This window comes from Myotis nattereri (assembly GCF_964212035.1).
Source record: "Myotis nattereri genome assembly, chromosome: 3".
NCBI classification, from domain to species: Eukaryota; Metazoa; Chordata; class Mammalia; order Chiroptera; family Vespertilionidae; genus Myotis; species Myotis nattereri.
This window is the reverse complement of record NC_138077.1, coordinates 215731867-215745084: the sequence shown is the minus strand read 5'-3', so window position 1 is coordinate 215745084 and position 13218 is coordinate 215731867. Positions and strand designations below refer to the sequence as shown.

The following is a 13218-nucleotide window of genomic DNA, read 5'->3' as shown; positions in this document are numbered from 1 at the left end:
GGGGTGCGGGGTGCAGAGGGTTCTGCTGTTTTTTCAAGCAGGTGAGGTGGGTTCTAGCAGGATTCTCTGCGCCGCCTCCAGGGAGAACACGGGCTCTGTGACCACAGGGACTGTCCACTGGGCTCCCCTCCAGCGCCTGGCACCAGGGAGGCGGCAGGGAGCACCTGTGGAATGACAGCGTGAGCGCCCAGGTGAGGGGCCCGCAGGTGAGGGGCGCCCAGGTGAGGAGCGCCCAGGTGAGGGGCGGTGAAGGCTTGGCAGGGAGTGGGTGGGGCGGGGAGCGAGGCAGCAGGGATGGCCTGGGGGAGGGCGCCTTTGGCGGGTGGGGTGGCAGTGGCAGCGGGGGCTGCAGACCTGGGGCCCAGGGGAGGTCTTGCTACCAGCAGACACGGGTCCTGGGGATGTAACAGGAAGAGGCGGGCTCCTCGGGAAACCCGACCCCACAGTTAAGGGGAGGGGGCCCAGGATGCCGGGCCCTGGAGGGGGCGCGGCGGCGCGTGGATCGTGTTCAAGGGCGGCTGCCCAGACCCAGTGCCAAGAGGGACGTTGTGGGTTCAGAGAGGAAGGTCACGGGCAGACGCAGCCCCCTGTCCCGGGAGCTGAGGGAGCCGCCGGCGAGTGGACGAGCCGCCCCTGCGATGCGGCCGTGGATTCCGCAGGGGGAGGGCGGCCGTGGCCGGGACAAGCGGCGGAGCCCGGACCCTCTCCGCCGGGGTGTCTGCTCCGCGCAGCTTCGGCCTCCGTATCTGTACGCGGGCCCGACCGGAGAGCCGCTGTGGGAGCGCACTGGGGTTCGGGGTCCGAGCTCCTGACCGCACCCCTCCCTGCGGAGGCCGAGGTTCCTCTCTCTGCCCCCCGCCCCCCGCAGGTCACTATCGAACCCTCCCCGCGCTCCACTCGGTCAGCGCTCGCCCTGGACTCGCCGGGGTCCCGTTAGCACCGACGGCTAGAGTCTCAGTTCAGCGGATCCGGGCGCGAGAGCGGCCTCTCCAAGTCCCGGGGCACCGAGGCGCGGGGACCCCACCCGGGAACCCCACCCGGGCACCGCGGGCCTCGGCGCACACCGCACGGACGGTTCACCCGCCGGCGCTGACCCTGAGGCCGGGCAGCCGCGGCGCGAAAGGTTGCCGGGCAGAGCCGGGACGCGCGCGCCTCCATTGGCCGCAGGTGGGCCCGCCCCGCCCCGCCCCGCCCGACAGGTAGCGTCCCCGCGCGTCGCCATTGGGCCGCGGCCGCGGGGTTCCCCGGGGATTGGTCCAGGTGGCGGCCCCGCCTCGCCCTCATTGGCCGCAGGTGCCACCGCCCCCGCCCGGGACCGCCCGCCCCGCCGATTGGCCGCCGGCTGGTCGGCCATGTTCGGGCCCCCCCGCCCCGCGGGCCTCTCGCCGGAGTCCGCGCCCCGCCCGCCGCGCGCCGCCCCGTCCCGCGCGCCGCCCAAGTTCCGCGGAGTCGCCCGGGCCGACGCCTCTCGGGGCCCGCGCCGTGCGCCCTTCCGCGTTCCCCGCCGGCCCCACCTGGCGCCCGGCTGCGGGGGGCCCGCCATGGCTCGAGCGCCCGGGGCGCGGCGCTGACGGCGGCCGGAGCGCCATGCCCAGCAGGACGGGCCCCAAGATGGACGGGAGCGGCGGCCGCGTCCGCCTCAAGGCGCACTACAGCGGGTGAGCGGCCGGGGCGGGTGCTCCGCGGGCGCCGAGGGTGGGAGTGCGGGGCGCGGCGCGGGGCGGGGGGACGGCGCGGCCCCTGCGGGCCCAGGGGCGTCCCGGGCGGTCCTGACGCACCGGCGCCGAGCTGCGGCCACGGCGCCCCCCGCCCCGCGAGGGTTCCCTACGCGCGGACCAGCGGGGGTCGGGGGGGGACCCCAGCGGCGCGCCCCTCGGCCCTGGCCCAGGGGTGACATTTTCCCTGGAAAGTTCGCTGGAACCTTAAGGTCACAGACCTGCGGAGGCTAAACTTTTTGTCGGATTGTGGAAACTGCGGGCAGACTTTGCAAATCGGGGTCTCCTGTGTCCCCACTGTACCCGCAGGCGGGCTCGGTGCCGGGAAAGGTTAGGGGCCGGCGGAGGTGCGCGGGGGGCTCGGGCGCGGTTCCCCTGGGGCTGGACCTTCCGGGGGCTGAGCAGCCTGGCGGCGCGCTCGGCGCCCTGGCCTCGACCTGCCTCGCCATGAAATGGGGCGAGCGTCCGCCTCCCAGGCGTCAGTGGCGGGAGCGCTGGACACTTGGCGGCGGGGAAGCCCAGAGCCGGGGATCCCGCCGCCCCCCGCCCGCGCGGTGTAGACGGCGCCGGAGGAGGAGCTAGGGGCCTTTCCGCTGCTTCCTCCCACCGGCCGTGGTGCCCGGGGTCCCGAAATCGCGCCTGGTGCCGCCGGTTCTCCGCCGCCCGGTGTAGCCACACGCCGACCCTGCGGTGAACTGGGCCGCTCGCCAAAGCCGCCTTCCAGTTGCATGGGGTCTGCGCGAGGGGACCCGGGCGTCCTCAGGCCTGAGCCCCCTCCGCCTCCTCTGCCAGGTGAGGTGGCTGCGGCGGGGGGTTGGCCCGCCCGGAGGGGAGGAGGGTGTCCGGGGAGGCCTGGCCCGCGGGCCGCCGCCCCAACAGTCGGGGCCTTGCTGCTGGCCTGGGAGGGTGGGCTGGGATGGAGGCTGGTGGGGCTTGGACCCTCCAAGAGCCGGAGCATCTGGGCTTGCCGACGTTCACCTGGAACCTCCCAGTAACCAGGGACTCTCCTTAATGAGGATGCGCACGCCCAGAGGGCCGGGGTGGGCGGGTGGGTAGGAATTGACCCTCGGGCCACCCCGGGGGCAGGTTCCTGTGGGCCCCTGGGGCGCTGAGCTTGGGTGGGGATGGGAGCTGGTCTGGGGGAGTTCCGCAAACGCAGGGGAGTTGTGGGCGCCGCGGCCGCCCCAGCCCCTCCGCGGCCGCCCCAGCCCCTCCGCGGCCGCCCCAGCCCCTCCGCGGCCGCCCCAGCCCCTCCGCGGCCGCCCCAGCCCCTCCGCGGCCGCCCCAGCCCCTCCGCGGCCCTGGCGCCTGGCGAGAGCTTTGGTTACCAGGAGTAACGTGACCTGCTGAGTCTGGTTTCCCCAGCGGATGAGGCCACGCCCCACACTCTTTCCTTTTCCTTCCCTCCCGGACCTCTGCTCCCTGCCTTTCCCCTGCCCTCTCCCTCCCTCTTCCCCTCTTCCTCCTCCTCCTTCTCCCCTCTCTCTCCCGCACCCCTCTCTCTGCCCTGGTCTGCACCTCGGTTGCTTCCCAGGCCCAGCTCCTCCCTGCCTGCCCTGCCTGCCTTTCCTATGGGTCCTGCCTCTCCCAGGGACTGAGCTGGGGGACCTGGGCCTCAGTGCGGCAGTGACTGGGCAGTGAGGCTGGTCTGGGAAGGGCCCACCAAGATCAGCGCCCACTTGTCCTCGCCCCTCCCCGCCCGTCCAGGTGAAATCCTGTGCTGGATCAGGGCCGGGGCTGAGGGTCAGACACATTGAAGACACTTTTCTTTTTAATATATTTTTATTGGTTTCAGAGAGGAAGGGAGAGGGAGAGAGAGAGAAAGTCATTGGTGGCTGCCCCCTGCAGGCCCCCTACTGGGGCTTGAGCCAGCGACCCGGGCATGTGCTCTGACCCGGAATCCAACCGAGATCTCCTGGTTCCTAGGTCGATGCTCAACCACTGAGCCACGCCAGCCGGGCGAAGACCCTGTTCTTAAAGAGGGGGGTCTTCCGCCGCCCCCATTGGCGATGTCTTCTCCTGGTCATCCTTGCCCGTCCCCTGAGCCCCCCCCCCCCAAAGGCTTGCGATCAGGGCCTCCTTCCCGCCCAGCTGGGCCCCTGGAGGGTGTGTGGTCCTTGGGGTCTGACAGAACCTGCATTTTTCCGGGTTATTTTTGGGGTGATGCTCGGCAGGTCTGGGGCCCTCATCTTCCCAGACGAGCCTCGGATGCCCGCTTTTCTAAGATCATAGAAATGACGGCTGGGTCTTCCCTCTTCCCTCGCTCCAGCTCCAGGACCCCTGTGTGCAAAGCTCAGGGCTGGGTCCTGTGGCCGGGAGACCTGGGGTCCAGGGAGCGGCAGTCACCAGGCCTCTGGGTGCTGATCCCTGTGGGTGCTGATCCCTGGCCACCGCCCGGGGCTCCGTCTTGCTCAGGGGCCGCTTGATTCCGATTGGGGTGAGATTAGGGCTGGTGGCCAGGGGTCTGGCATTGGGGGTGGGGGTGGGGGCTCTGAGGTCAGGGCAGGCGGGTGACGAGGGGTCCTGGGGAACAGGAGCTTCCACTTGGAGGTAGGATGCAGGGGGAGGTCGAGGGGAAGGGGTGGCAGACCCTGACTTCAGGAGTTCCTGGGGGCAGGAGGATGGTGGACGCCGGGTCAGGTGGGGGTGACCCCAGGGTGAGGGGGTAGGCGGGTGGGGACGTTCCCCATCTGCTGAGACTCCACCCCACAGGCTGAGGTGCTGACAGGCTGGTCAGCTGTGGGTGCTGGGGCAGGTGCTGAGGGTCTCTGAGCAGCCAATGGCCAGTCCCAGAGGGCGGGGTGGGCAGCTGGGGGCCAGCCATGTGAGCCAGGCCTGTGGGCGGGGCCCTGGCGGCTGTGCTCCCCCAGGTGTTGCCCTCGGTCGGGTCCTGGATCCTGGTGGCCAGAGACTATAAACCCCTGTTTGGTGGAATTCCGGAGCCGGCGGGGCTCGCACCGCCCAGACCTGCTCTCCTCTGGTCGGCACCTTTCAGGGCCCGGCAGATGCTTTTAAGGCTCTGCACTCGGGGTGTCAACATGGGGGACACCCCTGCAGCTTCGCTTCTGCTCTGAGGACGAGCTTCCCTGTTGCAGCAAAGTCACCTCCCTCCCCTCCCCTGGGGGGGTGCGGGTGGAGGGGACAGGACTGGCACTTGTTTCAGGGCGAGGGGGAGCAGAGCAGCCCTCTCCCTCGTCTGGGGGGGCGCCCCGCCTGTGAAGGCCGGCCCTCAGAGGTGACCCAGAATCCCAAGCCGCCTGCGGCCTCCCGCTCAGCGTCCCATTTCTGGAGGAAGAGATGAAAGGCAGTGGCCTTCTGTGACCCGGCTTTTCAAAAATAATTGTGCAGGAGACGGCGGACGGTCCTCCAGGGCCCTGGCCACTGCGCTGTCCACCCTGCCCCTCCTCCACCCGCTGTCCCTTCCTCCTGGGGCCCCAGTCCTGGGATGGGGCTGGGGCGCTCGTGCATCCACACTGTCTAGGTTTGGGGGACGGTTTAAGGGAGCAGATGGGCTTGACCTGAAGGGCGTGTGTCCACCTCCCTCAACCCCACCCCACCCTCCTCCATCCCACCCCATCCCCACCCGCATCTCCACCCCCACCCAGTGACTTTGGGCAGGACTCGAACCTGGTGCCTGAGCCGCTGCTTGCCCCACGCCCACTAGGGGGCCCTCCCGCCCCCCCCCCCCCCCCCCCCCGCCCGGGACACCCAGGCTCCAGGACAGCTCGTCCCTTGGTGGGGGGGGGCCTTGGTGGTGCTAATGTAACACGCGTGGTCAGTGGTTCTGGGGGAGCTCCATTTATTTAGTCGGTAATCTGATTTATCGGTCGTCCGCCTTCGACTTGATGTGCGTGTCCACCCTGGTGACGTCTCCGCATCCCCTTGCCCAGGGACATCCTGGTCACCAGCCTGGCCGCCGCCACCACCTTCGAGGAGCTGTGCGCGGAAGTGAGGGAGATGTGCAGCCTCCCCCAGGCCCAGCCGCTCACCCTCAAGTGGGTGGACAGCGAAGGTAGGGGGCCGGGTTCTCCCTCCCCATCTGCATCCGAGGGGCCGCCTCTGTGGGGGTGGAAACGTGGCCGCCTCGGGCTGTGCGTGGACTCGCCTCCCTGCCCGCGGGGACTGTGCTGACGTGGGGCCCGGCTCCCTCCGCTCTGGGGGAGCGCCCGCGGGTCGCGGGGACCCCTCGGCCTCAGGCCTGCGGTGGCCTCAGCCTTGTGTCTTGCCGCCCAGGTGACCCCTGCACTGTGTCCTCCCAGATGGAGCTGGAGGAGGCCTTCCGCCTATCTTGTCAGCGCAGGAATGACGGGCTCATCATTCACGGTCAGTGGTGGGCGTGGCGGGCGCTGGGGGTGCCGCGGGGGGTGGGGGGGGCGTGGGCGGGGCAGGGTTCTCCAGGGCTGCCCTCCACGGGCTGGGAGCCTGGAGGCCTATCCTTGCATCTTTGCCAGACCACCTGGGGCCTGGGAGCCACACGAGGGTCATGGCTTAATGTCTTAGGGCGCCAGGAATTTAAGGATGTTGAACGTAATGCACCTCAGATTTCCTTTTCTTGCTTACGTGTTACTAACCCAAGTAAAGGGGCTGTGAGCGGTGGCGTCAGGAAGCTGTCTGCTTGCTCCCTGGGGCAGACGCCTGGGTCCTGGTGTGAGTCCCGGGACTGGCATCCCCAGAGTGTCAGCCCAGCTCGCAGCTGCCTCCCGAGCTCGAGGGCCTGGGTGCCCAGCGGGGCGGGCGGGCGGGCGGAGCAGGGGACCGTCCCCCAGCACCTCTCAGGGACGCACAGACCCGCCCTGTGGCTTCCCAGGCTCCCAGCTTGCCTCAGCCGGCTAGACTCAGAGCCGGGGCATAAATCGAAATATCGCTATCATTCCAGCGGAGTCTTTAACTTAGGCTTTTGCGCGGCTGGTGTGGCTCAGTGGTTGAGCATCGACCTATGAGGTCACGGTTCGGTTCCCGGTCAGGACTCATGCCCAGTTGCAGGCTCACTCCCCGGTGTGGGGCGCGCAGGTGGCAGCCGACCTATGATTCTCTCATCATTGATGTTCCTCTCTCCCTCTCCCTCCCTCTTTGAAATCAATAAAAAAACGTATATTTTAGAAGGTTGGTTTTCATTTTGAATTGGGGCTTGTCACATGTTCAGGGCTCCGCGGGGTGTCTGTGGGCCCACGCGCGAGGCCGGGGCAGCCGTGGCCGACCAGCCACGTGGCGGGCGGGAGCGTGAAACGGCCACCGTTTCCTGCCAGTGGTCACTTTCTCTAACGCTGGGCTGCTAGTCGGTTAAAATACCCTGTTTTGGTAGCTCTTTCCACAAACGAGGCTCAGATACGGAGGTTCCCCGGCCCCCTTTAGTGTTGCGGTGCGAGCACGTGTATGTGCGGCCGCGTTCACAGCCGTGGCGTGGAAACATTCCGTTTTCCAGGTTAAGGGGAAGGTTGCTTCCTCAGCTTCCGTTTTAACAAATGCCCGGGAGGCCTGGGTTCGTGCGACAGTGTTTAGCGGTGAACCGCGTCCAGAGACACGGACTGTAGTGAGCTTTCAGGGGTCGACGTTCAGAGGGACCGTGGGCCCCTCCTCTCGCACTAACTTAGAGCCCCCTGACGCCCGTGCCTCCGGGTCCTGCAGGAGGGACTGGGGCGGACGCGCATGTGCTTGGTTCCCCGTCTTTGCCTTTCTTTATTAAATACATTTTTAATGTGATTTCAGAGAGGAAGGGAGAGGGAGAGAGGAACATCAATGATGAGAGAATCATAGATCGGCTGCCTCCTGCACGCCTGCCACTGGGGATCGAGCCCGCCACCCGGGCACGTGCCCTTGACCGGGAATCGAACCTGGGACCCTTCAGTCCGCAGGCCGACGCTCTATCCACGGAGCCACACCGGCCAGGGCTCTTAGCCTTTCAGAGCATCTCCCAGAAGCAGGGGACCTTCGGCCACGTGGGCTCTGGGCACGTGTGTGGTCAGCCCGACCTGCCGCCTTCCCCTGAGACTGTACCTGTGACAGACACTGGTGCTAACTCTCCCCCCCACTCTCTCTCTCCCCGCTCCCCGTGCAGTGTTCCCGAGCACCCCCGAGCAGCCTGGCATGCCGTGCCCTGGAGAAGACAGTGAGTACTGCCCGCCTCGTCCTCGGACCCTCTCGGGCCGCGGGCTAAGCGTCCACGTGTTTGCCCGCGAGGGGAAGCGGCGTTCGGGTGGCCTGTGGCTTCGGCCCGTTCGCCCGTGACGACTCACGGGAGTGAGCGGTGGCGGACCGCCCGCCTGTGGGCTTCACTGGCTGGTGTCCCTGCCTTTCCGTGTGTCTGTCCGTGAGGGAGCGTGGCCCTTGGGGAGGCACCGCCAGTCCTGGGAGTGCCTTGAGCTTCCTGGGAGGGAAGGGGCCAGGCAGGGCAGCGGGTGGGGGAGGCGGCCCAGTCTCGGAGCTGGCACCCCGCCTGGCAGGTGGCAGCGGCAGCCTGGCGTCCCCTGGGAGACGGAGGTGGGTGGGGGGCGGCTGAGATTTGGAGGCGGGGAGTCCCGCTGAGAAGGCAGCGAGGGAGGCACCTTCCGGCAGCGCCGCGGGGGGCGTGGGGGGCCGTCCAGGGGGTGCACCTGGCCCAGGAGCTCCAGCCTCAGGGAGGGAAGGGTATTGGTGTTGGCTCAGCCTCTGCTGTGCTAGGACGTGGGGGTCGGGCGTGAGGACGCGGGCGGCTGCCAGAGGCCAAAGGGGGTGACCCCGGGCAGTGACCACGTTGCTGTGGGGATTGGAGATGTGTGAGCCTCTCCAGATCCCGCTCGCCCACGGGAGCCGGCCCTCGAGGTGCTGACGGGCGGCTCTGAGGCTTTGAGACGTCCCACCCGTGTGGGAGCCGCGGGCGCTGGGGGCCCAGGGGCCGTGTCTCCCTGGGCACGATCCCCGCTCCGGGCGCTGGCGTCACCGGGCCGACAGCCGCGAGGAGCAGGGCGGCCTCGGGTCGCTGGTCAGGACGGGGCAGAGCCCTCCGCACGGGGCCGCCCAGGCTCCTGGCTGTTTGAAGGTTGGCATTCTCTCCAATCAGGATTTTACTCTTTTTAAACATTTTCATATTTCACTTGATTTTAATGCTGATCTCGGACAGTGAGGACAGCCCCGATCTGGTCACCCGATGGCCACGACACCCACGTGTCTGGTCAGTTTTCGTGGCCTCGGGCAGCTCTACCCAGCGCTGAGGGTGCGTGCGAGGGTCAGATGGTGGGTGGTAAACGTGTCCCTGGGCCAGGGGGCCCCCACCAGGAGGGCGGGGTGGGCTGACACAGCGTGGCCAGAGACGGACACGTGGCAGGACCGTGGCCGCACGTGGCACCCGGGCGCGTCTGCCTGGGAGGACCCTGTTGCCCCAGCCTGGCCGGTCGTCGTCGTCAGCAAAACACCTTCCCACACGTCCTGTTCGACGTGAACTGAATCGGTTTTGCAGTTGGTTCTTTCTGTCCTCACCCGAGAACGTACTTACTGATGTGTTTAGAGCGAGAGGAAGGTGGGGGGGGAGGGAGAGAGAAAACCATCAATGGGAGAGCGAAGCCTGGATCAGTTGCGTCCCGTAGGCGCCCTGACCGGGATCGAGCCCACCCTTCCTGGTGTATGGGATGGCGCTCAGCCCCGAGCCACGCCGGCCAGGGCTGCGTGTGATTTTGGGGGAACCTCCCACCATCTTCCACGGCAGCCGCTCCACTCGCCACTCCCGCCGTCGGTGCGGGGTCACAATTTCTTCACGTCCCGTCAGCACTTGCTTCCTGTTTTGTTCTATAGCAGCCGCAGCCCTGACGGGTGTGAGGGTGTCTCGCTGTGGCTCTGATTTGTGGCTTTGATGCTGGTCAGTTACTTTTGTGTGTGGTGTGAGGTCGGGCCCCATTTCACCCTGCGGCGTGGCCGTCCGTCCTCCCGGCGCCATCTGCCGAGGACACTGTCCTTTCCCGTCGTGGCCGTGGCCCCTGGTGGGAATCCATGTGACCACAGGGGTGAGGCTGATTTCGGGGCTCCGTGCGTCCCACCGGCCTCTGTCTGTCTGTCCGTCCGCCCGCAGCACCAGCTGGTGCAACACCGTGGCTTTGCCGTCGGTTTGGACCAGGCTGTGTGGCCTCTAGGTTGCTGTTCTTATTCAGGTTTGGCTGTTCAGGGTCCCTTGAGGTTCCAGATGGACTTCAGGACGAGTTTTTTAGTTTCTGCAAATAAACCCGTGGGATTTGGATGCCGATTGCATTCAATCTCTGTTTGGTTAGGTGGGCGTGGACGGTGGATGGCTTTCCACTTAATTGTGGCTTTTGTTCCTTTTTGTTCTGTTTTTGTAGTTTTCATGGTACAAGTTTTTCTCTCTCTCTTTCAGTGTGTGTTTTACTGTCCCCGTTTTTCAATTTTTTAAATTTTTTGTTAACCCGGGATATTTTTTCCTCTGATTTTTAGAGAGAATGGACGGGGGAGAGGCAGACAGAGAGACAGCGATTGGTTGCCTCCTGCACACACCACAACGGGCGGTTTCTAGCCTGCGGCCGAGGTGCGTGCCCTGGACCGACCAGAGTTGACCCCTCGGCCTTTAGTCCGCAGGCTGACGTGTGACCACGGACCCACGCCGGCCAGGGCTCCTTGTCCAGGCCTTCCATCTCCGCGTCAGGTTTATTTTTAAGCCTCTAACTCTCTTTTTCCTGCTGTTGTAAACGGCACCGATTTATTCATTTCCTTTTTGGGCGGTTCACTGCCAGGCGTCGAAATGTCATTGGTTCTGTTGACTTTGTATCCTCCTGGTTTTTGCTGAATTTGTTGATGGGTTCTGGTCACACCTTTTGTGTGAAGTCATTGGCGTTTCCTGTGTCCATTTCATCCTCTGGCAGCCTGGATCCCTTCTGTTTGTTTCCTTGTCCGGCCGCTGGGCTGGCGTGCCCAGGGCGTGCTGAGTAGAAGTGGTGAGAGCGGTGTCTCCCTCTCGTCCGGGATCCGAGAGAAGCGGAAACCTTTCCCGTCGATGTGTTTCTGTGGGTTATTCACAGGCAGCTGTCGTTCTACGGGTACCTCCCTTCTGTGGCCTCGTAAACATGCTGCCCGGCCCACAAAACACAACAACAACAATGGAAGACAGCTGTCCTGTCCCTAGTTCTGGGACTCGGCTCCTAGGGTCCTGGAGTGTCTGTCCGGAGGGCCTCAGGGTAGCTGCTCACACCCAGTCCTGGTGAATGGAAGGTGGAGCCCTCAGTCCCTTCCCTGGCCTGGGGGAGAGGGGGGAGGGAAGGGGCTGGAAGAGGAGTCCTCTCCAGTGACCAGCGGTTTAACCGTCACTTCGGTGGGGAGCTCAGAGATGGGTGCGTGGAGATGGGCGCGTGGAGATGGGCGCGTGGAGATGGGCGCGCTGCTGACGGGTGGCCCAGAGCTGTGTCCGTCTGTGATCCACCAGGGGTCCCCTCGGCAGACATTTCTCTGAGTTCTAAGCGGAAGATTGGAGCCTAGAAGGCAGCGGTTCTCAACCTGTGGGTCCCCACCCCTTTGGCGGTCGAACGACCCTTTCACAGGGGTCGCCTAAGACCATCCTGCATATCAGATATTTCCATGACGATTCATCACAGTAGCAACATGACATGAAGTAGCAACGAAATAACCTTATGGTTGGGTCACAACATGAGGAACTGTATTGAAAGGGCCAGAAGGTTGAGAACCGCTGCTGGAGGGGGGGTGTGGGAACCTCTGGCTGACGGCTGGTGGGTCCCAAGCACAGGGGCGACCTGCTCTGGTGGCTGACGTTGGCCGGGGGCCGGGGCGGGGGGGGGGGCAGGGGGACAGCCTTCAGGACGGAGCCCCTGTCCTCCGGGGAGACAGTGTCAGGACGGAGCTGGGTCACGTGAGGGGAAAACGCAGGCGGCACCTCCTGTCTCTAGTTTGTTGGGTGTTTTTACCGCGAAAGGGTTTTCAGTGTCGTCGGATGCGTTTCATACAGTCGACACGATCGTGTGGTTTTTCCTGTGCCCGTGAGTGTGGAATGTTCCGCCTGCCACTCGTGCGCCGGCCGCATTTCGGGAGCCGCCCCCTGGGTGAGCGTGTGACCCTCTCCTGTGCGTGTGACCCCCCCGCCCCCCGCATGCAGCTGGTCCTGTGGGGCCTGGTGTCCGTGTGCACAGGGCGGGTCTGCAGTCCTCCTGTGTTTCCGTCTGGCTTTGGTGCCCGGACCTGCTGGCCTCCTAGAGTCAGTGTGTTCTCCCCTCCTCGTGTCGGAAACGTTGGAGGAGGGTTCGTATTAGTTCTTTAAATGTCGGGTCCAGAACTTTTTAAAAAAAAATACATATTTTTATTGATTTCAGAGAGGAAGGGAGAGGGGGAGAGAGGAACATGCGTGATGAGAGAGAACCATGGATCGGCTGCCTCCTGCGCGCCCCTCACTGGGGATCGAACCCGCAGCCAGGGCCTGTGCCCGACCGGGTCGAACCGTGACCTCCCGGCTCACAGGTCGACGCTCAGCCCTGAGCCCCGCGGCCGGCGAGCGCTTCCCTTCGCGGGACGAGTGCTCTCTGCTGCGCCCCCCGCCACGTCCGCGACCCCGACTCTTGTGTTTCGTGAAAGGTTCACGGGACTTTGAATGTGACAGCCCGGCCTCGGGTCCGGTTCGTGGCTACGTCGCCGTCTCCCGTTTATTTATAAAAAACAAGCTCCGTCCTTTCGACGCGTGTCCATCTGTGCTGTGCGTTTTTTATTTATTCACAAGCGAAGGCCAGGAGTTGTTCTCTTTCTTTCAAATTGTTTTCCCGTTTCCCGTCATGACGGCTGAGGGTGTGCTCTGCGTGGGCGACATTGGTGCTTATGTGGGTGGGGTCCGACTTACAGCGATTACGTCGCTGTGGGAACGGGTCTCGGCCGTCGCCCGAGGGCCTGCTGTGCTGTTTGATTTTATTCAGCCGATCTAAGCGGCAGGTGGCCGCCCGCGTTTCCTAGGGCCTCCTGGAGGTGCCTCTGGGCGTCGCTCACAGATCACAGTGTCCGGTGGGTGAAGGGCTGTCGCCCGGCTGCCCGAGCGGGAGGAGGCCGCACGCGACTCCAGGCCGCACGGGAGCCGCTGGGAGCGGAGTTTGAGCCCAGAGCTCGGGCCAGGGCCTGTGCTTTGAACACAAACGGTCGATTTGTGAGCCGGACGCCTGCTCCTCACCCACGGGAGGGGGTTCCAGCTGGGATACCCCCCAGGCCTCTGCCCGCAACGCGAGCTGGTGTGTGGCACGGGCTGGGGCTTGACGGGGGCCTGGGTTTGGGGGACACGCGGTGTCCATCGAGGCTAAGGGTCTGCTCTGGGCACTTCTTGGCCGACAGGTCCTGCGTGGGGCCAGGCTGGCGGGGGGTGTGATCGCAGCCTGACACCCATTCTCACCTCCTCATGTGGGGGCACCTCCTGCTGCCCTTCCCGTGCCCCCCACCCCCCACCCTCCACCCCAGAGCAGCGAAAACTTCAAAAGGCCCCTGACCGGGGTTTGACCGGACCTGTGGCCTCTCCCCTCCCCTGGTCCCCTGGCCAGGGCACCCG

General features: G+C 65.6%; 1 protein-coding gene across 2 annotated transcripts in view; it reads left to right on the top strand.

Annotated features, from left to right (window-relative positions):
• Nucleotides 1-1385: 1385 nt before the first annotated feature.
• The window catches only part of PRKCZ (protein kinase C zeta), a 60285-nt gene continuing 48452 nt past the window's right edge, over nucleotides 1386-13218 (top strand). Inside the window, exons 1-4 of one of the 2 annotated variants that reach the window (XR_013995815.1) lie at nucleotides 1386-1658; nucleotides 5606-5727; nucleotides 5949-6038; nucleotides 7771-7821. Coding sequence is in view for 1 of the 2 variants with exons in the window: in XM_081088274.1 (XP_080944400.1) it covers nucleotides 1588-1658; nucleotides 5606-5727; nucleotides 5949-6038; nucleotides 7771-7821 (334 nt within the window). In the remaining variant the exon portion in view is untranslated. The remainder of the gene's footprint in view (nucleotides 1659-5605; nucleotides 5728-5948; nucleotides 6039-7770; nucleotides 7822-13218) is intronic. The other variant, XM_081088274.1, reaches the window with a different exon arrangement.